Source organism: Alligator sinensis, unplaced genomic scaffold (genome assembly GCF_000455745.1).
Source record: "Alligator sinensis unplaced genomic scaffold, ASM45574v1 scaffold358_1, whole genome shotgun sequence".
Lineage (NCBI taxonomy): Eukaryota > Metazoa > Chordata > Crocodylia > Alligatoridae > Alligator > Alligator sinensis.
The window spans coordinates 1476256-1500967 of NW_005842121.1; the positions used below are offsets into that span (position 1 = coordinate 1476256).

A 24712-nucleotide genomic window follows, 5' to 3' on the forward strand; every position below is an offset into this window, starting at 1 on the left:
CCGGCCGTTTGTGATTGGTGCGCGGACGCGCGTGCGCTTGGAGCGCCTCGGCCCGCCCGCACACACGTGCTTGTCGCGCCCCAGGCTGCCGCCCTTAAAGAGACCGTGCGTTTTAACAGCAACAGCTGTAGAGCTGTGTCCTAGGGACAAGGCGGACCAAGGGGGAAGCCTCGTCCGGAGGCAGACCCCAGTCAAAAGTCAAAGAAGAAAGAAACCTACCTGTTGCAGGGGTCCAGAGAAGCAAGGAGGCGCACCAGGGAAAACCGCCCGCGCGGTTTGTCAGCCGTGCCTGCGTCCAGCCGGAGCCGGGTGACGTCACGAAGAGACGTCAGCTAGCGAAGTTAAAAACCGGCCCCGGGAGCTGAGGTGGGGGCGCGTCGAGTGGAGCGCGTCGCGTCGCGTTGCATCGCGCCGCCGTGGCTAGCATTGGCGGCGGCAGCGGGAGTGGTGGAGGATCTCCGTGTCAGGGAAGACCGGCGAGGATCAAAGGCACTGGCAGCAGAGCCGGCACCAGCAGTGAGAAGGGCCGGCAAGGGAGCTCCGGTCGGAGGCGGCAGGTGCTGCGACTTCAAGGAAGAAGCGGGTCCTGGAGGGGATAAGAAAGACCCCAGCCCGGGTGAAGGCGTGGGTCCTGGCCCAGGAGATGCGCCAGCTTAGGGGCATTAGGGGCGAAGGGGGCACAGGATTCTTCCCATGGTTGCCCCTCTTTACTTTGCTTTGCTTTCTTGTCCCTTCCTTCCCGCGTTTCTTGCTGCTTCCTTTATTTTGTTTTTCTCGCAGTGGGTTGTTCCCTTGGTGTGGGGCTTCTCCAGTGGTGAGCGTTCGGTTCCTGCCTTTCCTTCTTAGTTAGATCCATTCTGTTACGTGCCTAGAGCAGGGGAGCCTCGCACTCTACACGAGGCTCGGGGAATCAGAGATCCCGTTCGGAGGCGGAGGACCACATGAGAACGGGGCGACAATCAACAGTGTCCGTCGTGGAATGCGCAGGGCGTTGAGGGGTAGCCCCGAAGGCAGAGCGTCGCCAGACCCTCCAGCTCTGGCTAGAACCCAAGGCGCTGGTCGACGGAGCGGGACACGTGGGTACCGCGGAAGACATCAAAAGGGGCCAGTCGTAAAAGATCCTGAGGCCTGTCTCGTGGGTTGGTGTGTGGCTGGGGTTTACGGGAAGTTGGAGCCCCGTAGGCATCCGCCAAGACACGTGACAACTCTGGAGGCATCCTCCGAGGGGACCCCCTCCACTGGAGAACCATCTGAAGTCGTGGCAGGTGAGTTTGGGGGATGCCCAGAAGGTCATTGAGGAGCTCTCCAGGGTCTACATGAGAGCCCTAGGCTAGTAAGACCAGTTGCCCGGGCAAAGGTGGCGCGGGACCAGATCATCGAACGGAGACGGGTAAAAAGTGGTGCATTGGCTACAAACATGGAAAACCCAGACATAGCAGCCTATGCCAACATGCAGCCAGCAGCCATGGCCTCCCCAGATATCCTCGGGCAGAACCTACAGGTCCTAACCCAGATCTTAGACTCACAGCGGCAGATGATGGATCGCCAGCAGGATTGGCTCTGGCACAGCCTGGCATCCTTCAAAATGCCAAAGATGACCAGGGACGATGACCTGGAGGCCTACATCGAGGCATTCGAGCAGCACGCCCCTATGACGGGGCTGGACAAAGGGTACTGGGCCAGCCAACTGGGAGCGCTAGTGGTGGGCAAGGCCCAGGCAGCATGCTGAGCACTCCAGAGAGACGAAACCCGTGACTACAAGAGTGTGAAGGCAGCCATCCTGTACAGGTTGGAGATTAATCCGGAACGTTACCGCAAGTTGTTCCGAGCCAACAAAGGGCCCAATGAAAGACGGCCCCGAATACTATTACAACTGCTGTGGGACCTCCTCGATAAGTGGGTGAGCCCAGCGGGGCACAATAGAGAGGCCCTGGTGGATCAAATCCTCCTGGAACAATTTCAGAATGATCTGAAAGAGTGGACCCAGCGCTGGGTTTGCCAGCACTCCCTATGCATGTGTGACAACGCCCTGAAGTTGGTGGAGGCCTTTGTGGCTTCCGAGGTCAGCTACCCCAGGGAGAGGCGGAACCCAGGACCCCTTGCAGTGGTGCCAAAAGAGCCTGACCGTAGGTGTACGCCTAACCCGGGGGGCAACTAAGGACACCGTATGCTTCTGGTGTGGCCACTTCTCGAGAGAATGCCCCAGTAACCCCACCAAACGGTGGCTCCCCGATACCGGACGGAGAGTGCAAGGAGAGGGACAGAGATCTCGAGACCAGTGAGCCCATGGATTGCAGCTATGCGGTTGGGGGAGAAGACGTGACGTGGAGACGCCCCGTGGTCAAAGCCTGGGTGGAGGGACGCCCCATACAGGCTACGTTGGATTCAGGATGCGCCCAGTCCTTAGTAAGGGCCGACTTGGTGAAGCCCCGAGATGAGCGAAGGGCCAACCTGGTAAAGGTGGCATGTCTCCACAGAGAAGCCAAACGAATGAACCGGCAATGGGTGCATTTCCGTGTAATGCAGCATCAAGGGGAGCTTCTGGTGGGGATAGTGCCCCAGCTAGCCTGCGAAATGCTGCTAGGCCGGGATAGGGTACGCAATGCAGAAGTAGTGCGCAAGAAGATCCAGAACTGAGAGGGATGATTACGCGAAGTGGAGGAGAGTGAAGGACTGGCAGACGAGGCGGAGGACATAGACCTCAGTGACATTGCCAGCAGCCTACAGTTTCAAGAAGCACAAGAGGAAGACCCGGAACTTAGGACGCTGTGAGTACAAGCCAGCGATGCCCGTGACAGCCCAATTATGCAAACCGATGAAACCCCATGCTTCAAGGTAAGAAACCAACTTCTTTATCGCGTGCAAGGGGACAAGCAGGACAGGAATGAGGGCGCTCAGCTGGTGGTACCTACTCGATTCCATCAGGTTGTGTGGCATTTGGCACATTCTAGCCCCGCAGGAGGGCACCTGGGGCAAGACAAGACCATCACAAGGGTGACTGGGTGTTTTTTCTGGCCAGGGGTGGGAGAGGACGTGGCTCGACAATGCGCGGCCTGCCCCGAGTGCCAAAAAAACTAGGGCCGAACGTCCTACACAGGCTCCCCTTCAACCCGTGCCCGTCATAGATGTGCCTTTTTCATGGATAGCCATGGATGTTGTAGGACCACTTCCCCACAGTAGCGCAGGACATCAGTATATATTGGTCCTTGTGGACTACGCTACTCGGTACCCAGAGGCAGTCCCACTGCAAGCTGTGACCGCCCCATGCATAGCTGAAGAACTGATAAAGTGGATAGCTAGGATGGGGATACCAAAAGAGATATCGATCGACCAGGGGTGGAATATTATGTCGGAGGTACTGAGGGTAGTGTGTCGTACACTACAGATAAAACATCTCCGTACCTCAGCGTATCACCCCAAAACCAACAACCTGACGGAGCGCCTTAACAGAACAATAAAGTGGATATTACAGCACTGCATAGAAGGGGATCCCCAGAAGTGGGACCTGCTCCTACCGCTGGTGTTATTCACCATCAGAGACACCCCTCAAGACACGACCAAGTACTTCCCATTCAAGTTAGTCTTAGGACACCGCCCGAGGGGCCTCCTGCAGGTCCTGAGGGAGGAATGGGAACGGGACGCTGGACACGCACAAGAGCCGGCCGCCTACCAGCAGGAGTTCCTACAGAGGGTACGAGTGGCACAGGACCTGGCGCGAGAAAATTATGCGGGTAGCGCAGGTCCGCCAGAAGGAGAGATATGACAGCCATGCCAAAGAAAGAGTATTTGAGCCAGGGCAGAAGGTGCTGGTACTTCTTCCCACTTCCACGAGTAAGCTCTTAACATAATGGCAAGGACCGTTCGAAATAACCCGGAAAGTTGGACCAGTGGACCACGAGGTGTACCAGCCAGGTCACCTGTGAGAAAAACAAATCCACCACATGAAACTTCTCCGGGAATGGCAAGAGCCTGAAGGGTGGGCCGCCTTTACAGACGCTGACAACGAAGATCTCGGACCCCGGGGAACAGATAGGGGAGGCCACCCCTCTGAAGCCAAGACCCAGGTCAGGATAGGGGAGGAGTCGTCCCCTCTTCAAAGGTGGGAAGCCCGAGCCTTGGTGGCAGAGTACCGGGATGTGTTCCGTGAAGAACCTGGGTGGGTCCGGGGCACCTTCTATGCCATAAAAACCCTGCCCAGAGCAATAACGTGAGAGAGGTGGTGACCAGTGCCCCACCGCCTCCTGGAAGTGGTCTGTAAGGAGAACAATTCGATGTTGGAGCAAGGAGTCATACACCCATCAAGGAGTCCCTGGAGAAGCCCTCTGGTCCCGGTGCTCAAGCCTGACAGGACCTTGAGGCTGTGTGTGGACTACAGGAGGTTGAACGCCACGGTAGTCTTCGATGCGTTCCCGATGCCCCACGTGGCAGAGTAAGTATGCATCGGAAACGCTCAGTACATCATGACCCTTGACCTCGCGAAGGGTTACTGGCAAATCTCTGTGGCCAGGGAAGACCAGCCGAAGACTGCATTCGGGACCTCTTGGGGACTCTACGACTTAGTGCGGATGCCATTTGGGCTCCATGGCGCAGCCACGACGTTTCAACGCCTCATGGACCAAGTCTTAGTGCCCCACGCCGAGTACGCCACGGCGTATATAGACGACATTATCGTGTTCTCGCAGACCTGGGTTCAAAATAGGAGGGCCCTCAGAGCCATCCTGTCAGTTAAGGCGAGCTGGGCTGACAGCTAACCCACGGAAATGTGCCTTAGCCCAGAAGGAAACTAAATATCTGGGGTTTTTGGTCGGAAGAGGCAAGATCAGACCCTTGGCGGACAAGATGGAGACAATCCGTGGATTTGCCACCCCCCAAAACTACCTTCAGCTCAGGTCCTTCCTGGGTTTAACTAACTACTACAGCCTGTTTGTACCCCGTTTTTCAGAGCTGGCTGCACCCGTCGGAGGCTCTTAAAGGACGGAAAACAGGGGTTGTAAGATGGACAGAAGAAATGGCTTGGAATTTTGAGCTGTTAAAAAAGGCTTTGTGCGAGGACATCCTAATACACGCGCCTGACTTTCGGAAACCTTTTGTCTTGCAAACAGATGCCTCATAGACAGTGGTTGGGGCCGTTCTCACCCAGGAGGAAGAGGGGGCAGAGAGACCAGTCGCCTATGCCAGCTGCAAATTACTGCCGGCAGAGATGAGGTACGTGACACTCGAGCGTGAGTGCCTGGCAATTCGGTGGGTGGTGGACCATTTCAGGTATTACCTGATGGGTAGAGAGTTCAAACTGCTGACAGACCACGCCCCGCTAAGATGGCTAAGCACGGCTAAGATGGACAATGCCCGGATCACACGGTGGGCCCTGGCGCTTCAACCATATAAATTCCATATAGTACACCGGCCAGGAAAATCTAATGTGGTGGCGGATTTTCTATCCAGGTGTGCAGACGAGGCTGGGGCCAGCAACTCAAAAAACCAGATCAAGGTGACCACTGACCCGCCAGATATGGCCCGAAGGTGGGACAACAAAGCGCCCCAAGGCAACTTAAAGGGGGGGTTGTGTCCCAGGGACGCAGGGTGAACCAAGGGGGAAGCCTCGTCCAGAGGCAGACCCCAGTCAAAAGTCAAAGAAGAAAAAAACCTGCCTGTTGCAGGGGTCCAGAGGAGCAAGGAGGTGCACCAGGGAAAACCACCCGAACGGTTTGTCATCCACACCTATATCTAGCTGGAGCTGGGTGACGTCACGAAGAGACATCACCTGTTGAAGTTAAAAACTGGTCCCGGGAGCAGAGGTGGGGGCGCGCCAAGTGGAGGAGGGTCGGCAGGGAACTGCCAAGTGGACTACGTCCCGCCGCCACAGGTAGCATTGGCGGCATTAGCGGGAGCTGCAGAGGATCTCCGTGCCAGGGGAGACTGGCGAAGATCAAAGGCGCCGGCAGCGAAGCCGGCAGCAGGAGCAGCGGAGGATCTCCGTGCTGGGGAAGACCGGCGAAGATCAAAGGAGCCGGTAGCAGAGCCTGCACTGGCAGTGAAGCCGGCACCGGCAGTGAAACCGGCAGAAGCAGCTGTGGAGGATCTCCGTGCTGGGGAAGACTGGCAAGGATCAAAGGCACTGGCAGTGGAGCCGGCTGGGAGAAGGGCCGGCGAGGGAGCTCTGCTCGAAGGCGGCAGGTACCACGACTTCAAGGAAGAAGCAGGTCCCAGAGGGGATAAGAGAGACCTCAGCCAGGGTGAAGGTGTGGGCCCCAGCCCAGGAGACGTGCCAGCTTAGGGGTGAAGGGGGCACAGGATTCTTCCCACAGTTGCCCCTCTTTGCTTTGCTTTCTTGTCCCTTCCTTCCCGCGTTTCTTCCCATTATTCATTTTTGTTTCTCTCGCAGTGGGTTGTTCCCTTGGTGTGGGGCTTCTCCGGTGGTGAGCGTTCGGTTCCTGCCTTTCCTTTTTAGTTAGATCCATTCTGTTCCCTGCCTAGAGCAGGGGAGTCTAGCACTCTACACCAGGCTCGGGGAATCAGAGATCCCATTTGGGATCCCTCTGGCTCTGGCTAGAACCCAAGGCGCTGGTCGGCGGAGCAGGACACGTGGGTACTGGGGAAGACATCAAAAGGAGCAAGACGTAAAAGATCCTGAGGCCCAGATCCTGAGGCCCATCTCGTGGGTTGGCATGTGGCCGGGGCGTAGGGGAAGTTGGAGTCCCGTAGGCATCCGCCAAGATGTGTGACAGCTCTGGAGGCATCCTCCGAGGGGACCCCCTCCACTGGAGAACCATCTGAAATCATGGCAGGTGAGTTTGGGGGATGCCCAGAAGGTCATTGAGGAGCCCTTTGGGGTCTACACGAGAGCCCTAGGCTAGTAAGACCAGTTGCCCGGGCAAAGGTGGCGCAGGACCGGATCATCGAGCGGAGACAGGCACAAGCTGGTGGGACTTTTTTGTTTGTTTGTTTGTTTCATTTGCACCTCCCTGTTCCCTCCCCGAGCTTTCGTGCCCTGTTGGGTTTTGGCTGTTAGCCTCGCTCTCCGGTTTTCTGTTGTCAAACCAGCTCCTGGCTCTTCCCAGGGCCACGTGGCTACCTGATCGCTTCCGGGACCAGATGGCCACTGTCCTGTTACTGCAGCTGCTCAGAAACTGTGTCCATGGGGCTCGGTCCAATCCAGACTGAGCTGACGGGATGATTGGGAGGCCTGTCTGTAGCTATTAATTCAGATTATGAAGTGATGACTATGAAAACCTGCTTTATAACAAGTGCCTCTCCATTGGTGGGTAGCCACCTCTGCGGATGAGGCCTCCCACAACGCAGGCAGGGCAGGTGTAAAATCTTCACAGGTAGTTTATTGAGGACGAAAGAGCAACTTTCCTCCAACTTGGATGATGCATCTGAAACGTAACAGGGCGCAAAAGCTCGGGGAGGGAGCAGGGAGGTGAATACCTCCGTGTGAACATGGGACCCCAAAGACGAGGGAGAAACGTAATGGAGAGGAGCCTCGAACTGTGCCAATGTGTCAGCACTTGTGTGTGTTGCTGGAGTGAAGTGGGAGTCAGCTTCTTCGTCAGACATGCCATAAATTAGCCCCGTACTTGTGTGCCACTCCAATCCCCCTTCCCTGCTGGCTCTGCTGCTCTGCTTTTTGCCATATCTACAGGTGTGCTGCCTGCCCCCTCTCTGTTCCACTGCACACCAGGCACAGAGGCAGTCCGTGCCACTTGTGCCACCCATGCTATAATTATATGTGTGTATGTATGCATATATATGTACACACACACACACACACACACACACACTCTTGCTGTGTCTGTAGTGACTAATGTGCTGCTTGAAGGTACACACAAGCATGATCCTGAGCTTCATTCTGAGCCCTGCTACTGCCCTTTGTCACTCTACTGGCAGCACACAGGTGTTGTGGAGAGGATTTAGCAGCCAGCTGGGTTGCAGAGGTAATGCAAGAGGTGCTTAGTTAGGCCTGGATCTCCCCATCCTGCAGCTCCAGGTCGGGGGCTGAGAAAGGCACGTTACCAGAAACCAGTGTGCTCCAGCAATAACCCTGTTTGGTGGCTGATCTTCTGGGGGCTACTGCAGCCAGGTGTCGTTTATAGCACCTGTCGGGCTTCCCCAAACTGCCTGGAGGGGGTTGTCCCCAGATGAGTCCCTGGCTGCTCCCCCTACCCACAGCTGTGCCAGCTCAAAGCTAAGCCTCTCCCTCCTCCATGGCCAGGAAAATCCTACCACAGTCTCAGCATGTGCAGGCTGCACTGTTGATTCCTCCCTATCTTTGCAATCACGTGCAGTGTGGTGCACACCTGTGCTGCTTCCAGCCAGTCACCCACTGAAGCAGAGAGATGCAGCCTATGCAAGATCCAAACAGAAGCCTAGTTGGTCTAATAAAATATATCACCTCTACCCTGAGTCCTGCTTGCTTTTAGAAATCAAAATAAACTTTTCTAGCCGCTAGATTTCATTATTGCTGCAGCACAAATGACTAATTGCATGACTTGTAATCCTCCCACAGAGGATGGGTTTTCATCTAAAAGCCTCTCGGAAGTTATTTTGATATGTCTTGTTTTAAGCTCCAGCTACTTAACAAGAAAAAGCATTGTGGAAATATGGAAGCAGGTGTCAGGATGAATATTGTTCGAGATGGTGATGAGAGAGGGAAACTTGTTGAGTGTGAAGGGAAGGCTGCAGCTGTCCAGTGTATACTCTCCTTTTTATAAAAATAGGCTTTTAAGATCCCCAGTTAGCTTTGATTTCTAAATGCTCCATAAATGTTCCTCAATTGCAACAAAGCTGCTGGAACGTCTGTGTTAGACTGCATGGGACAAAGTGGCAAATTCTTATACAAGTGTCCAGCCTGGTTCTTTCCTTATCCCCTGCTCCCTGCCAGGTACAGAGAACTGTATTACTTCCTTCTACCTTTTGCTAATTTGGGGCCCACATTAACACTGCTTGCTTGCTTCCTTACAACCCAGTCTTTCAGCCAGTTCCGCTGACTGTATTACATCCAGTATACATGTCCACAGAATCAGGTCCTTATTGAGCTCAGACACCCTCTGGTTCTAGTCACACTGCAATTTTTTACTTTGATTTTGCATGCAGTCAGAGACCCCATCCCCTAACTGGCTACAGGTAACATGGTTCAGTTTCTGACCCTGCAGCTACTGGTTGCATCTGCACCTACCTCACTGGTGCATTTTAGGAAAACCTGAGCAGTGATCCAGTTTATCGGCGGTCCCTCGATACACGGATGGCAGTCTTCCAGTAGACAGGGAAGTCATTGGTGAGTCTAGAGATGACTGGAGAGGCCAATCTGAGATCTGCACGTTTGACTGGAGACATGGCATTCAGTTCCAGAAGGAAGGAGTGGATCCTGGTGATTCCAGAGTGCCTGGAAGAGAGAGACATACTGCAGCCTCAATACAAGCAGCATCTGGAATGGGACATTCTGGGATTAGCTTCTGGGATTGGATTCTGGACAAATTGTCTGTACAGATTGAAGAGCCTGATCCAAAGCATGCTGGAGTCAATGGAGAAACTTGTATCACCTACAGTTGGCTTTTGGCCAGGGTCTGTAGGTACAGTGTTGTGCCTACTTGGCAAAAATTAAAAAGGTGGAGTCTGAATCAGTTATAGAACGGTGGTTTGGAGAAAAGGAGATGTTGGTGGGGAAAGGAACATGAGAGCAGTCTGCAAATATTGGAGAAAGATAGGTAGCTGTATTAGTCTGTAGTCACGCAGAAGGTGGGGTAGATTTGCACTGTCTAGACTACCTAAAATCAGAGATGTAGAGCGTAAGCTTTCATAAGCAGAAGGTTTACTTCATCAGGTGCTGTGAAGATGCTTATTTTAGTTTTTGTTATTTGAGAGGCCACTATAAAGACGAGGGATAACAAATGTTAATGAAGCACTTTGTAAGTGCAGGTTCCTTACTGTAAGGGCAGTAGACCACTAGAACAAGCTGCCTAAGGAAGCGATGGAGTCTCTTTCCTTGGAAGTGTGCAAGCAGGAGCTGGATAGGCATTGAACTGGGATGTGCAGGGGGTTCAAATTGATGATCCTGGAGGCCCCATCTAACTCCATGGTTCTGACAAGCACAAGGTAGGAAGAAACAGTGTGAAGCAACTGGCTAACAGTGTGAACCATGTCGTGAATGGGCACATACCATGTCAACACCCAGCCAGGTCCATGACTGATAGCAAACCTGGTTAATTGTCAGGGTAATGCTAGGGCCAGGGTGTCTGACTGGAGTTCGCCCTCAGTAACCAATGCTGAATGGGGCCCTTGCACTTTTTTTTAAGCCACCTAAAGAGATTGGGGTTAGTTAGATATATTCCATTTCTAACACGAGCTACTTTTTTGTCTGTCTTCCTTGTGTTTGTCACCTTGAAAAGGACTATATCTATGTTTAGGCTGGGATCCTGTCTTTGAAAATCCCCAATTTAATATGTGGGAATCTGGGTGTTGAATTCACTGGCCATCGCACTAGAACCAATACCCAAGTTTCATAGATTTCATAGATTTCATAGACATCAGGGCTGGAAGGGACCTCGGAAGATCATCGAGTCCAGCCCCCCGCCCAAAGGGCAGGAAGTCAGCTGGGGTCATAGGATCCCAGCAAGATAAGCATCCAGTTTCATCTTGAAGGTGTTCAATGAAGGCACTTGAACCACCTCCGGTGGCAGGCTGTTCCAGACCTTGGGGGCTCAGACAGTAAAGAAGTTCTTCCTTATGTCCAGCCTGAAACGATCTTGAAGTAGTTTGTGACCATTCGACCTCGTCATCCCTTGGGGCGCTCTGGTGAACAAACGTTCCCCCAGATACTGGTGGTCACCCCTGATAAACTTGTAGGTGGCCATCAGATCACCCCTGAGCCTGCGCTTTTTCAGGCTAAAGAGCCCCAGGGCTCTCAGCCTGTCATCGTAGGGTCTGCTTCCCTGACCTCTGATCATGCACGTGGCTCTTCTCTGGACTCTCTCAAGCTTCTCCACATCCTTTTTGAATTGTGGAGCCCAAAACTGGACACAGTACTCCAGCTGCGGCCTCACTAAGGCCGAGTACAGGGGGAGAATGACGTCCCGGGATTTGCTTGAGAGACGTCCCGGGATTTGCTTGAGACGTCCCGGGATTTGCTTGAGATCATCGAGTCTGACCCCCTGCATAGGCAGGGAAGAGTGCTGGGTGGCGTTGAACACCATCAGATTCTCGTCCGCCCACTTGCTGAGCCTGTCCAGGTCAGCCTGGATAACCTGCCTGTCTTCTGGTGTGGATGCTTTGCCCCAGAGGTTGGTGTCATCGGCGAACTTGGCCAGTTCTGATCGCTTCTGACTCCAGTGTCCACATCATTAATGAAGATGTTGAACAGTATGGGTCCAAGGACAGAGCCTTGGGGGACCCCACTGGTCACAGGACACCACGATGAGTGACTTCCATCGATTACTACCCTCTGGGTCCGACCCCGGAGCCAATTTTCCAGCCAGTGGATCGTGGAGGACCCAAGGCGACAATTGGCCAGTTTCTCCAAGAGGCGATCATGGGACACCAGATCGAAGGCTTTTTTGAAGTCAAGATATATGACATCAATCTCTTCTCCCTTGTCCAGGTGATAGGTCACCTGGTCGTAGAAGGAAATGAGATTGGTCAAGCAAGACCTACCCGCAACAAACCCGTGCTGGCTATCCTTTAAGATGTTGGCGTCGGCCAGTCCATTAAGGATGGCCTCTTTGATAAACTTTTCTAAGATCTTCCCCGGGATAGAAGTCAGTCTGATGGGCCTATAGTTAGCCGGATCCACTTTCCTCCCTTTCTTGAAGATAGGCACCACATTGGCCTTCTTCCAGTCTTCGGGCACTACACCAGAGCGCCAAGAGTTTTCAAAGATCCGTGCTAGAGGCTGGGCTATGATGCTCGCCAGCTCCTTGAGTACCCTGGGGGGAAGATTGTCAGGGCCAGCTGACTTGAAGGTATCCAGTTTCTCAAGATGTTCCTTCAGAAAGTCAGCATTAAGGGAGGGCAGGGGATCACCCTCACCCGGACTTCCCGGCCCTGTAGCAGGCATGGGCGTCCCATGGGAAGTGGGACTTCCTAGCTATACAGACAGTTCTCAATATCTTTAACAGCTTCAAGCCAAAAAACAAGATCAAACAGGGCCCCTTCTTCTTGGACTATTAATGTGTGATATTTAGGATGTCCCACACAGCGCTCCCCTAAACCTGTGGCGTTCAACCCCCAGCCCATGAGCCAGATCTGGTCCCTGAAGCCAAGTCACCCGGCCTGTCGAGCTCCCCACAGCTGTGAAAATGTGGTGGTGAGGGAGCAGTTGTCACTCACCTCCTGGCAAATTGCAAGAACTGTGGGATAGTGGTGGCACATAGGGCCAGCCAGAGCCACACAGGGCCCAGTCCTGGCACACAGGGCCTGATCTGGCTTGCAGACCAGCCCTGTACCATTCATCTGGCCCATGGAGACAAAAGGTTGAGTACTGCTGTCTTACACCCTTGTCCACTACTGGGATCAAAAGATTTCTAGCAGAATGACATAGCAAAGAAACGAGGACAAGGGAAGAAACCCGTGCTGCTCAGCGATTGAAAGTTTTAAAGAGGAGAAAAGTACTCATGTGCAATGAGTTTAAGGGAAATGAGGCAGGGTACATTTGTACCTTATGGCCTAACTAAATCAGAGACGTATATCATAAGCTTTTGTGAGCCCAAATTCACTTTCTCAGGTGCTATGATGTGGCCTAGTTTTTCTCCAGGAAAAAAATTGCCTTTTGCCACCATCTTGAGGTCAAGTGGCAAGCCACAGATGCAAAAGAGCCCGCTCAAACCATGTTATGTCTCCAGTAAATACTATTTTATACTCATGGGCAGATCTAGAATTTTGGAAGGGGTGTGCAGATGGTGAGGTGCATCACCATGTACAAAACAACACATATTTTTTCTCCAAATAAAAATAAATTAGAAGCTTTACAAATCTGCCAGGGGCCTAGGAGTGTGTTGTTCAGTTTAAGATTGAAGCAAAAAACAAATATAACTTCATTGCAAGGAGTTAAAAATAATCTGCAGCGCTGTAAAGTAGGAGCTTCATGAGCAGGAGCAGCGAACAGGCAGCAGAACAAAGGTTCACTTGATGGGTGGAACAACAAGACATCAACAACAAAAAACAAAGGGTTGTGGAAGGAAGATCTGGAAGGGATCTGGGGGCTGGACTTGATCCTTTGGGGTCCCTTCCAGCCCGAATGTCTATGAAATCTATGAAATCTATGGATCAGGTAGACTGCCATGAGCCATGAGGCCAAGTGACTCCCTCAGCACTGCCTGATTGGAAATGCTGCTGCCACTGCCAGGCAGTTGGTTTGAAGCTTTGGGTGGACTAGAAGTCAAAGGCAGGTGCAAATGCACCAGTGCAATCTCCCTGGATCCACCCTGTTTATACTCTATCCCTGCTCCCCTTTCCCCAGCCATCTGGAGCAATATAACAGTGATAACTTCAATTACTAGTTAATTCATTCTGATTAGGTTATTTTGCTCAATGTATTCATATTAGGTTATGTTACTTGTCAGTTGTTGTATCCGAGGCCAGACAGTAATACGGCTGTTCTTAAGGAAACACATTCCACAATACTGCTTTGCACGTAGAGGACGTTCCCAGCTGGTATACTGGGAGCATCTAGCAGCCCATAGGTTTCAATACTTTGGTCAGAAAGAAATGACCAAGAAAGGTGTGGGTTCACTGCTAAAATATGCAGGGTGAGCTACTAACAGCGGACCTAGGGAAAGCGGAGTTGCTCAACAACTTTGTCTCAGCCTCCATTAAAAAAAAGGTATTCTAGCCAGACAATTAACAAAAACTATATAGACAAAGAAGTGGAAGGGCTCTTAAAGCCCTCGTCAATGATCTTTACAAGGCTGTGGGAGATCGGCACGGTTCCAGACAAGACAACTGGAAAAGGGTCAATATAGTGCCCACCTTTGAGAAGGGCAAAAAGTGGGACCTGGGAAATTATAGACTGGTCAGCCTGACTTCAGTACACGGGAAGTTACTGGAAAACATCTGTAAAAATGGAAAAAATCTGGAGGAAGAAGGGCTAATAATCACTAACAGCCAGCATGGATAAGTTAAGAACAAATCATGCCATATCAAGTTGACTCCCTTCTTTGACACAGTCACTAGCTGGGTGGATGAAGGGAATGAAGTGAACATAGTGTATGTGGACTTCAGTAAGGCTTTTGATAAAAGTCCCACATGGCTTTCTCATAAGCAAGCTGGAGAAATGTGGGCTGGATAATATTAATACAAAGTTGGCAGATAATTGGTTCCATAACCACAAACAAAGTGTAATTGGAAATGGATCAAGGCTGGAACGACAGGAGGTTTTGAGTTGGGTACCACAGACATCTGTCCTTGATCTGTTGCTGTTTCACATTTATATTAATGATTCGGATGCCTGATAAGGGATCTTTCTGATCAAGTTTGCAGGTGACATGAAGTTGGGAAGGACCGCAAACATCAAAGATACAAGCCGAATTCAAAAGGATCTTGATGGATTGTAAGGCTGGACTAGAGACTACAGGATAAGTTCAAGAGTGTTGGTTGTAATTGTGTTGGTCGAAGGACATAGGCAGACACGGTTCTTTGGGTGAACATGCTATCCAGTTTTCCAACTATTTAGTTGGTCTAATAAGAGATATCGCATCTACCCACAGAAGGATACGTTCATTGCAGACAAAGCCTTCAGTTCAGCAGTTCTGTCTGGTACAACGAAGCTGGGTGCCCTGTTGCTCCGGGGGTGATCTCCCTGGCGCAGCAATACCCCTGCAATGCACGAAGAGGAGTATTAGGTTCTGACACGGGAGGCGATCGTGCCGCCCTACCGCCCAGGCCGGGCAAGCCTCACCGAGAGCCCTGGCTGCCGTTCTGGGCTCTGCATTTGAAGGATGTGGAGGAAACAGAGAGGGCCCAGAAGCGAGCAATGAACATGGAAAGGAGTTGGAAGGCAAGCCGTACGAGGAGAGGTTTTAAATGCCAGGAAGGCAGATCCAGATGAGAGCTCAGGAGAAACTCCCTCGGTGTCAGAGCAGTCTTCTCTTCTCGTGCACTGCTTTATCGCTGGCACCGGCCAGGTCCTCGTCCCGGGTGTGCGGCGCACGTGAGGAGGCGGTCGGCTGTCTGTGGCGCATCACTACGCGCATGTATGGGGCTGTCCCTTCAGCCAATCTTATAGTGTGACATTAACATGCATCGCTCCAGAGTGAGTCTGGTTTAGGTGAATCCATTAATGGCGGGGGAGCGCCTACACCAGGTGCACAGGGTGCTGCTGGGCTGCTTCACTCGGAGGTGCTCGGCCTGCACCTTCGGGCAGGGCCAGCCCCGCTGCTTCCGGCCCAGCAACCAGGCCTAAACCCCACCCCCTGTCCGTGTCCGCTCCCGGCCTTGTCAATAAAGTTTTTCGAGCCGCTCCCCGGAAGTCCCGCCCTCCCCATGCGCCCATTGGCGGAGCCCGCTGCCGCTGTCTAGCGGCGCCCAATAGGCGAGCGGCTCGGTCCCCGCACCTCAGCTCGCTCCGCCTCTTCCTCCCTCGCTTCCTGGCGTCGCGCGAGGCCCAGAGGTGGGTGAGGCGGTCGTTGCTGGGGCCATGTTCCGCCGCAAGCTCACGGCGCTCGACTACCACAACCCGGCCGGCTTCAACTGCAGGGGTGAGCGTCGGGTCCGCTGCCCGTCAGCGTTACATTTATCACGCGGTTGGCAGGTGGGCCGCGCAATAAATGTACAGCAGGTGATCGGTTGGTGGGTTGCGTGCTCAAAGTAGGCTGGGCAACGGTAGGATTGCACGATGGACTGGTGGGGCGCGCAATAAATGTGCGCCAGGCAAAGGTAGGCTTGACTGGTGGGGCGTGTAATAAATGTAGACTGGGCAAAGGTGCGGTCGGGCAGTTGACTGATGGGTTGCTCAGTAAACGCAGGCGAGGCAAAGGTAGGATTGGGCGATCGGCTGGTGGGTTGCGCCATAAACGTAGACCAGGCAAAGGTGTGATCGGGTGATGGATTTGTGGGTCACGCAATAAATGTAGGCTGGGCAAAGGTGTGATCGGGTGATTAAAAAGGATCCGCTAGCTATCTGTCCCGCTTCTGTTTGAGCGTGTGGCAGGGCTGCCGTCCCCTGCCCGGTCACTGCGCACGTCCCGGCTTTACTGAAAGGAAGGAGGCAGGGGTGCGTTATCGGCGTTCGATCCTGGTTCCTCGCCGGAGCCAGGGCCACCCTGTGCGTTGATGGCGGCAGGACGGCTCTGTAATTCAAGAGTACATCGTAACGCACACGTACATGATGGGTATCCTGACTCTGTGGTGGTTGATTTTTTTTGCCGCTGTCTTTTTTGGGGGTGGCCTTTATGTTCAGCTTTAGCCATCAAGCGTGTGAGTTTTGTCATGTCGTTGATGCCTCTTGTCTCGCCATCCTCTGTTATCTAATATTCTGTGTTTTTCTTGTGTTTAAATAAGATTTTTTTTGCATGTTCATTGCACTGCTTATAAAACTACAGGCAGTCCTCAGACTTGGCACACAATTGGCTCCTAAAAACCAGGTTTTAAGTCAAAAGCTTGTAATGTGGAACCAATTTTCTCATAAGAAACAATGTTGTAAATTTCATGGTTTCATAGTAGTTTGGGGTCAGATCATCTAGTCTAACCCCCCGCCACTGGTTGGAGCACGCGCTGGGATCACATGACCCCAGACAGGTGTTCATCCAAACTCTTTTTGAATTTACCCAAGGTAGGAGCAAGGACCACTTCCCTAGGAAGTTGGTTCCAGATCCTAGCTGCCCTGACAGTGAAATAGTGCCTCCTAATCTCTAACCTGAACCTATTCTCCAGCAGCTTCTGGCCATTGTTCCTCGTCACCCCAGGTGCTGCTGGGGGGATTAGGACCCTTCCTGTTTGCTGCTGATCTCCCCTAACGAGTTTGTAGGCAGCCATCAGGTCCCCCCTCAGCCTCCGTTTGCCAAGGCTGAACAGGTTCAGGTCCCTCAGCCTCTCCTCATAGGGCCTGTCCTGTTGCCATCCAGCCAGGCGGGTGGCCTCCTCTGAACCCTCTCCAGGTTGGCCACATCCTTCTTAAAGTGCAGTGCCCGGAACTGGATGCAGTACTCCAGTTGTGGCCTGACCAATGTCACGTAGAGGGGGACTATCACCTCTCTGGACTGGCTTGAGATGCATCTTTGGATGCACGACAAGGTGCGGTTGGCTTTGCTGGCTGTGGTCTGGCATTGGCAGCTCATGTTCATCTTGGAGTCAGTAATAACTCCAAGATCCCTTTCTGGCTCTGTGCTCACAAGGGGGAGCTCCCCAGCTTGTACGTATGCTGTGGATTCCTTCTCCCAGGTGCAGCACCCTGCATTTATCTACGTTGAAGCCCATCCTGTTACCATCCACCCACTTTTGTAGTCTGTCTAAATCTAAGTGCAGCTTCTCTCTCCCTTCAAGCGTGCCTACCTCTCCCCATGTCTTGGTGTCATCGGCAAACTTGGACAACGTGTTTTCCACCCCTTCGTCCAAGTCGCTGATGAAGATGTTGAACAGTGTAGGCCCCAGGACTGAGCCCTGGGGGACCCCACTATTAACAAATGGGGGATTGGTTCCTGAGCCAAGGCCGGATACCCTATTTTCACTAAGATACCCCAGAATTTTGTACTTGATCAATTATAGATGAGTAATATAGCTACGTTAATGTATTTATATTGTAAATAGCAATCATATTGGTTTGGAAGGACTTATTTGAGGTGACTTGGTTGGGTTCTTGGCTGGAGTCCTCTTAGGAGTCTTGGCTGCAGGTTTTTCTGTAGTCTTGTCTGCTTTCTTAAAGAAAGTGTCTAAGGAAGTTTGGACAGATGTTCTCCAGGGAGATGAGCGGCGCAGTGAACTTGTTTGCTGGTGTGGCATCGCATCAGATCAAGTGTTGTTAAGTCAAAACTGACATTATAAAGTTGAAACAGGGCATCAATTTATAAACGTTGTAAGTGCAAAACGTTCTAACTCGAAACGTAAGTCGAGGACTGCCTGTATCTCTACACACAGTTTTCTTGTAATAGGTGTTGATGGTGCACTTATTTTTTTTCCTGGTGCTTTCATTATAACTAAGATGTGTAATGCTGCCCAAACACTTTTGAGCATTGCAAGCATTGCTCTCCATCCTTTTGGAAAAGCATGTCTTTCAAGAATTGAAAATGGTCATGGTGTGACACACAGGAGGAACTTGCTACACAGTATAAGAGCTGACCCAATGCCAAAATAACTCAGCTACTCGGAGGACCGAGTGATATTTTAAAGCAGTGATATTACCTGGTCTACTGTATCTAGAAATGAATGCTGTACATTGCTGTCGAACAGGTGGAAAACAACTATTCCCAGTCCCTGTGGTCCATGAGATGAAATGCTACATTTGTGGGGCTTGATGTCCATCTTGTTTCCCCATCGCCTCAATTCCTTTATTTATTGATTTCATTGGGGGACCTTTTTGCTCTGCTTCACATTAAATGAGAGGCTGGAATCCTTGCCTTCCACATTTGTCTCTAAGTGATCCCAAGAGTGTTTTGTTGACGATACAGGTATGGGAAGCATGGTGGCTATGAGAAGAGCTTAGCCTAAAATCTGTGTGTCAGTTAATTTGCTAATATGTTTTCCACCCTTCTTGTTAACTTTTAATACCAAACACTGTAATATTTCTTAAAGATTGGTTAACATTTACGCCGTTGTTCTGGCTTGGTTTCCCATCAGAACTCAATAAGTCCCCTGCTCCTAGCGATGCCAGAGGACTTAGTATCTTTATAACCACACTTCCCCCTGAATAGCAAAAGTACCAGGCTCTTGAGCTATTTTGTGTAGTAAAAAAAAAAAAAAAAAAAAAAAATCTACCTAATTTGCACTGTAATTCTCATTTACACGTTTATGTTGTACTGCTTAGCATTAGTGCGGGGCTTGAAAAGCTCCCAGACTGAAAGAACGTTATGAAAAGTGAGGCGACACCAGCATCAAGCCCTGCATTCTGTGGTGCAAATGCTACTTTGGCAGATAGTCCAATAATGTTCCCAGACATAAACTCTGTTATCCAAGACATGAAGTTTTGACTCATCTTATCCTGAGATACTAAATGGTTGGTTTGCACTTCAGCGTGTTAGGTCTGTTCATATGGGGTCCTGAATCTGTGATAAGAGAACAAAGGCTGTGTCCACACCTGCATGGATGTTTTTTCCCTGGGGACAGCTAGCAGTGTACTTTAGCTTGTACTTGTCCCTGGGGAATGCCTGTACCATGTGCCGTCTGGCATGCAGCACAGTACTCCAAGTTGGGTAGAGGAGGCTGGGGCCAGCAATGGGCTGGCCGCAGCAGCCTTACCTGGCATCCTTGGGACCTCCCAGGGCTGCAACAATGGCGATCCAGGCACGCGGAGCCTAGCCAGAAGCCAGTGTGGCTCTGGCTGGCCAGGCTCCAGTTCTGAGCGGCGCGTACTGCCCCCGTATGTGCTGCCCTGCCTTTTTTTCCCCCGTATGTTTTCTTGACCCCTGGATATCCAAGAGTCACTCCCCCCTGCCCCCCCATGCAGCTCCCTTGCAGCACGGAGAACAGCAGAACGTGCAGTGTGTTTGCAGCACCACGTACGGCACGGCTGCTCTTGTTTGGACACAGCCAAAAGGTCCTTTCACTTTGTTGCCTCATACATGTAGATCAGAGGTGTTAAACCCATGTGGCTCTGTGGGGGATGAGTCATTTGGGGGGCCGTCCACAGGCCAGATGAGTGTGTAACTGGCCCCTGTATGCAGCGGAGCAGAACTTATTGACCAGCTCATGCCTTCATTGACTTTTGCCTCTCTATGAGAAAACATCAGTTTGGTCTGCTTCTGGTTAGTATTCATTTTGCTATGTTCATTTTGGGCTATAGATGAAACGGAATTCAGAAACTTCATTGTCTGGCTTGAAGACCAGAAAATCAGACACTACAAGATTGAAGACCGAGGAAATTTAAGAAACATACACAGTGATGAATGGCCTAAGTCCTTTGAAAAGGTAAGTTCATACTGGAAACAATAACGTAAGTTGTAAAACCATGTGCTGTATCTGTAATTAGTGATAAACCATTGCTGTTTTAACTGAAAGTTAAAGCAAATATGTGTAAGGAAAAAATGGTGAACCCTTGAATTGCTTGAAATTGAACTATTTTCTAGGAGCCAAAATGCAGAGATAATAGGGTGTTGTGATTTCGTATACTTCATTTTCTTTGTAATTGACATATGATCAGTTACTGAAAAACTTGACACCCCTCACCCATTTCCTTGCTTGGTAAGGTGTTTCTGTCTTTCCAGAAGAAAACTGACCACCAGTCAGTTTCTCTGTGCATTAAATTCTTTACATGTCAAGTATGGAAAAGAGCCCTTTCATTTAAAGCATGTACTGTGTATGAGCATTCTGACAGAAACATTAAGCTGTGCTTATGCCACATCTGTGTTTCTTTCGGTTTTGACGATTCAGTCCTTTGAGGAGCTGAGCACTCTGGCCCTTTGTTTGCAAACCTTTTAGCATGTGTTAATCTTACTTGCCACAGTGAAACTCTTTGCAGTCCTCATTGTCATGGGGAATCTGGGCCATGGTAATTAGTACTCTGTATGAGTGAGTCGATAATACTGGAAGTGGATTCTCTCTTTCTTTTACTCTTACTCATGCCATGCTAGGGGTGGAGTGGGAAGGTGGCACTTTGGACACTCTTAATTTTCTTCCATTTATATAATATCACTAAGAAAATATCTATTGCTCACAGAGAGGAGCAGGTGTGCTTACTAAGATGATAGATATGAATGAGTTGTGCAATGTGAAAACCTTGCATGCATCACAGTAGAAATATGACCTGCTTTGCAGTGACAACTCTTATTGCTGACCTCACAATACTAGGCTCTGTGGAGAAAGATATAGTTTATCTGTCTGGAAAGCTTATTTTGTCCGGGCTGTTGTACGGTGTGGACTAGGTAGGTTTACTTCCAACCAGTAATGGCGATAGATACACTATCCTTTGTTTTGTTTTTTTTTTACTCTTGTACAGTATTTGAAAGATGTGAACTGTCCTTTCAAGCTGGAAGAACGGCAAGAAACAGTTGACTGGCTGCTTGGGTTAGCTGTCAGGCTTGAATATGGAGATAATGGTATGGTCAGCTTTGAAAAATCCTTTATAATAATAACAGCAAAATTATTCAAAATGCTTTACCTGTGATCTTTGAAGTATTTTTAAAAGTAAGCAAGGATAAGAAGCATAGTTACTTGAACATGCAGTTCCATATTTTTGTTTTGCAACTGTTTTCCTTTCCAACCCAATTTTTCTGCAGAAGAGGACCTGGGGGTTACAGTGGGAAATAAGCTGAAGTGTGCCTTTGTTGTCAAGCAGGCTAACAGCATCCTGGGCTGCATTGGTAGGAGTGCTGCCAGCAGGTCAAGGGCAGTGATTCTTTCCCTCTATTCGGCACTGGGAAGGCTACATCTGGAGTCCTGTGTCCAGTTTTGGGCCCCCCACTACAGAAAGGATGTGGACAAATTGGAGAGTCTGGCGCAGGGCAACAAAAATGGTTGCAAGGGCTGGGGGACATGACTGGTGAGGAGAGGCTGAGGGGACTGGGCTTGTTTAGTCTAGAGAAGAGAAGATCAAGGGGGTTTGAATAGCAGCCTTCAGCTCCCTGCAGGGGGTCTCAAGGGAGGATGGAGCTGGACTGTTCTCGGCGGTGGCAGATGACAGAACGAGGAGCAGTTGGCTCAAGTTGCAGCAAGGCGAGTTGAAGTTGGATATTAGGAAAAACTGTCTCACTATGAAGATACTAAAACACTGGAACAGGTTACCCAGAAAGGTGGTAGAACCTCCATCCTTGGAGGTTAAGACCCAGCTAGACAAAGCCTTGTTTGGGATGAGATGGCTGGGGACAATCCTGCTTTGAGCAGGGGGTTGGACTAGATGTTACCTCCTGACGTCCCCTCCATCCCTTGTTTTCTGTGATTCTCTGGGTGATATAGTAATGAACTGAGATTTGTTACTTAGCCTGTTTGCAGAGAGAGAACTAAAATAATAACCTCTCCCAATGTCATTGTAGATAACCCCTTTTTAGATGCATATTTCCTCAACAACTAGCATGTCACATGTTTCTAGCAAATGCACTCATTTTTATAACCACAGGAAAAATTATGCTGCAATATTTCAATTATGTTTTCTTAGATGAAGTGTGTCACATGAATGGGATCCATTTCACAGACACAGCACATTCTTGCGTTTTTTACTATCTGACATCCAGAACTCAGTTTTTGCTAAAATCTTTAACTTATGGTCTCACCTAATGTGACCACTGAAAGGCTGGAGTGCCGTCAATATCAATCCAGGATAGAAATCAAGTTGACAGCCCTTTAATAAGCAGTTGTATATTGGTCATTCAAAAATGAGATGAATTGTTCCTTATTCTTAGAGCCTTCAGCATAGTTAAGTCTTCTCAGTCTTGAGTGTCCCAAGCAATGTGTCTAAAGTTGGCACATGTCTTAAATCCTGCCTCAGCTACCTGACAGTACATAGGTGATAAGAGGCCTCCTACCTGAGCAAGTTCTAGTAGACTGTACTTTATCTAGAGTTTCAGTAGTGCACAACAGTAACAGAGATCTTTAAACTTCTTTGCCAGGTACAGAAAATGTACTTTCCTTAGTTGCAGCTAGCAGTGTTCAGCAGTCCTTTTTTATGCTCTAGCGCTCTTATTTTAAACCAGTTATTCAACTAACTGTTTTAACTAATCTGTTTACTGACTTCCTTACATTCATGAAACCAAGCTGCTTTTTATTTTAACAGCTGAGAAGTACAAGGACTCCACACCTGATGGTGCCAAAAATACTGATAATACAGGGAAAAGTGCAGAGCCACTGATAAACTTGGATGGTAAGTGTACAGTGATTTATTTATTTATTTATTTTTTTAATCGTGCTGACCTAAATATGTTGTGCTGTATCTTGCATATTGTGCTGTCCCCCTCTTTTTAAAGGGATTATTTTCTCATTATTTAGTGTTTTAGGGTTTCTAGCAGCTTTAAATCATGTTAGAACCACATTTTGGAAGCTGTGATACTCTATTGCAATGCCAGCAATAATATCCTGGGGGATTTATACTTACACTTGATGTGCATCTTTGAGGTAGTATTTTGAGAACTTGTTATTTTTCCAAGCCTCTGCTTTCCTCTTTGATATTTCTCTTTTATACCAGATGACATAGGAATGATAGTGTGTTGTTCCAGAATAACTGCTCCTTATTCCAGTCCTTTTGACTTTCATTGACAAATAACTTCTTTTGGGGGGGGAAGAATTCTTCCTACTGTAGGGCAAGGAGCTTAGAGACTTGAACTATGTGGAAACAAACAGGAGGGGGTCGAGGAAGGGTTATAGCTCACTTTATTTTTTTTAATAGCTTTTCATAGGGGACATGGTAAGGTCAGAGGTCATATTAGGTGGGATGGGAAGGAGCATCACTACATATACTGCAGGTAATTTTAACTGTGACATTGGGGCCAGCCCCTAGTGCTCCTTTTGTTCCTGTAGTAGTAAAGCAGCTTATCCTCTAGAGCAGTGGGAGCCAACCTTTGCTGCAGATGTGCCACAAACTTGCAGGTCCCTGGCTCTGCATTGCTCAGGGCACACACCCACCCCAGGATGCATGGCATGCCCCTCCCACCCACTATGGGCAGCACCCCTCTTCACTGTGCCATGCCACACCACATCCTTTGGGCCACCTCCTGCATGCTGTGCTCTGTCATGCCATGCTATACCAGAACTGTTGCACTATACAGGGTCCTTGGAGTCCTCTGCCTGTGGGGTTTCTTAGCCCTGGGCCATACCTCTCTGCTATCTGACCCTGTCTGGCTGTATGAGCATTCGTGGTCATCTGGCCAGGTGCTGGGGGATTGGAAACTGGCTAATGTGGTCCCAATTTTCAAGAAGGGGAGGAAGGAGGACCCAAGTAATTATAGGTCTGTAAGCCTCACCTCGGTGCTCGGGAAGATCTTGGAGGGAATCATCAAGGAGCACATCTGTGGGGGCCCAGCAGGGGAGATCATGCTCAGGGGCAACCAACATGGGTTCATCAAAGGCAGGTCCTGCCTGACCAACCTGATTGTCTTTTATGACCAAGTAACTAAATCCTTGGATGATGGTGTCGCTGTGGACGTAGTCTTTCTCGACTTTAAGAAGGCCTTTGACACTGTCTCTCACCCCATCCTCATCAATAAATTAAGTGACTGCGGCATTGATGCCTGCACAGTTGGATGGGTAAAAAATTGGCGCACCCAGAGAGTAGTGATGGACGGGTTGTACTCAACCTGGCGAGATGTGAGCAGTGGGGTACCCCAGGGCTCGGTCCTCAGGCCTGCACTGTTCAACATCTTCATCAGCGACTTGGACGAGGGGGTGGAAAGCACGCTGTCCAAGTTTGCTGAAGACACTAAGATGTGGGGCGAAGTGGACACACTTGAAGGGAGAGAGAGGCTGCAACTAGATTGAGACGGATTACAATAGTGAGAGAAGATGAGAATAGGATGGGGTTCAACGTAGACAAATGCAGGGTGGTGCACCTCGGGAGAAGGAATCCACAGTATACATACAGGCTGGGGAGTTTCCCTCTTGAAAGCACAGAGGCGGAAAGGGATCTTGGAGTCATTACTGACTCCAAGAT

General features: G+C 50.2%; 1 protein-coding gene across 2 annotated transcripts in view; it reads left to right on the top strand.

Moving 5' to 3' along the window:
- Positions 1–15532: 15532 nt before the first annotated feature.
- Positions 15533–24712, top strand: part of RTRAF (RNA transcription, translation and transport factor) — a 19748-nt gene continuing 10568 nt past the window's right edge. For both annotated transcript variants that reach the window (XM_006024858.2, XM_006024859.2), the window contains exons 1-4: positions 15533–15686; positions 19922–20046; positions 21074–21173; positions 22844–22930. In XM_006024858.2, the coding sequence (XP_006024920.1) occupies positions 15626–15686; positions 19922–20046; positions 21074–21173; positions 22844–22930 (373 nt within the window). In that variant the 5' untranslated portion in view covers positions 15533–15625. The remainder of the gene's footprint in view (positions 15687–19921; positions 20047–21073; positions 21174–22843; positions 22931–24712) is intronic.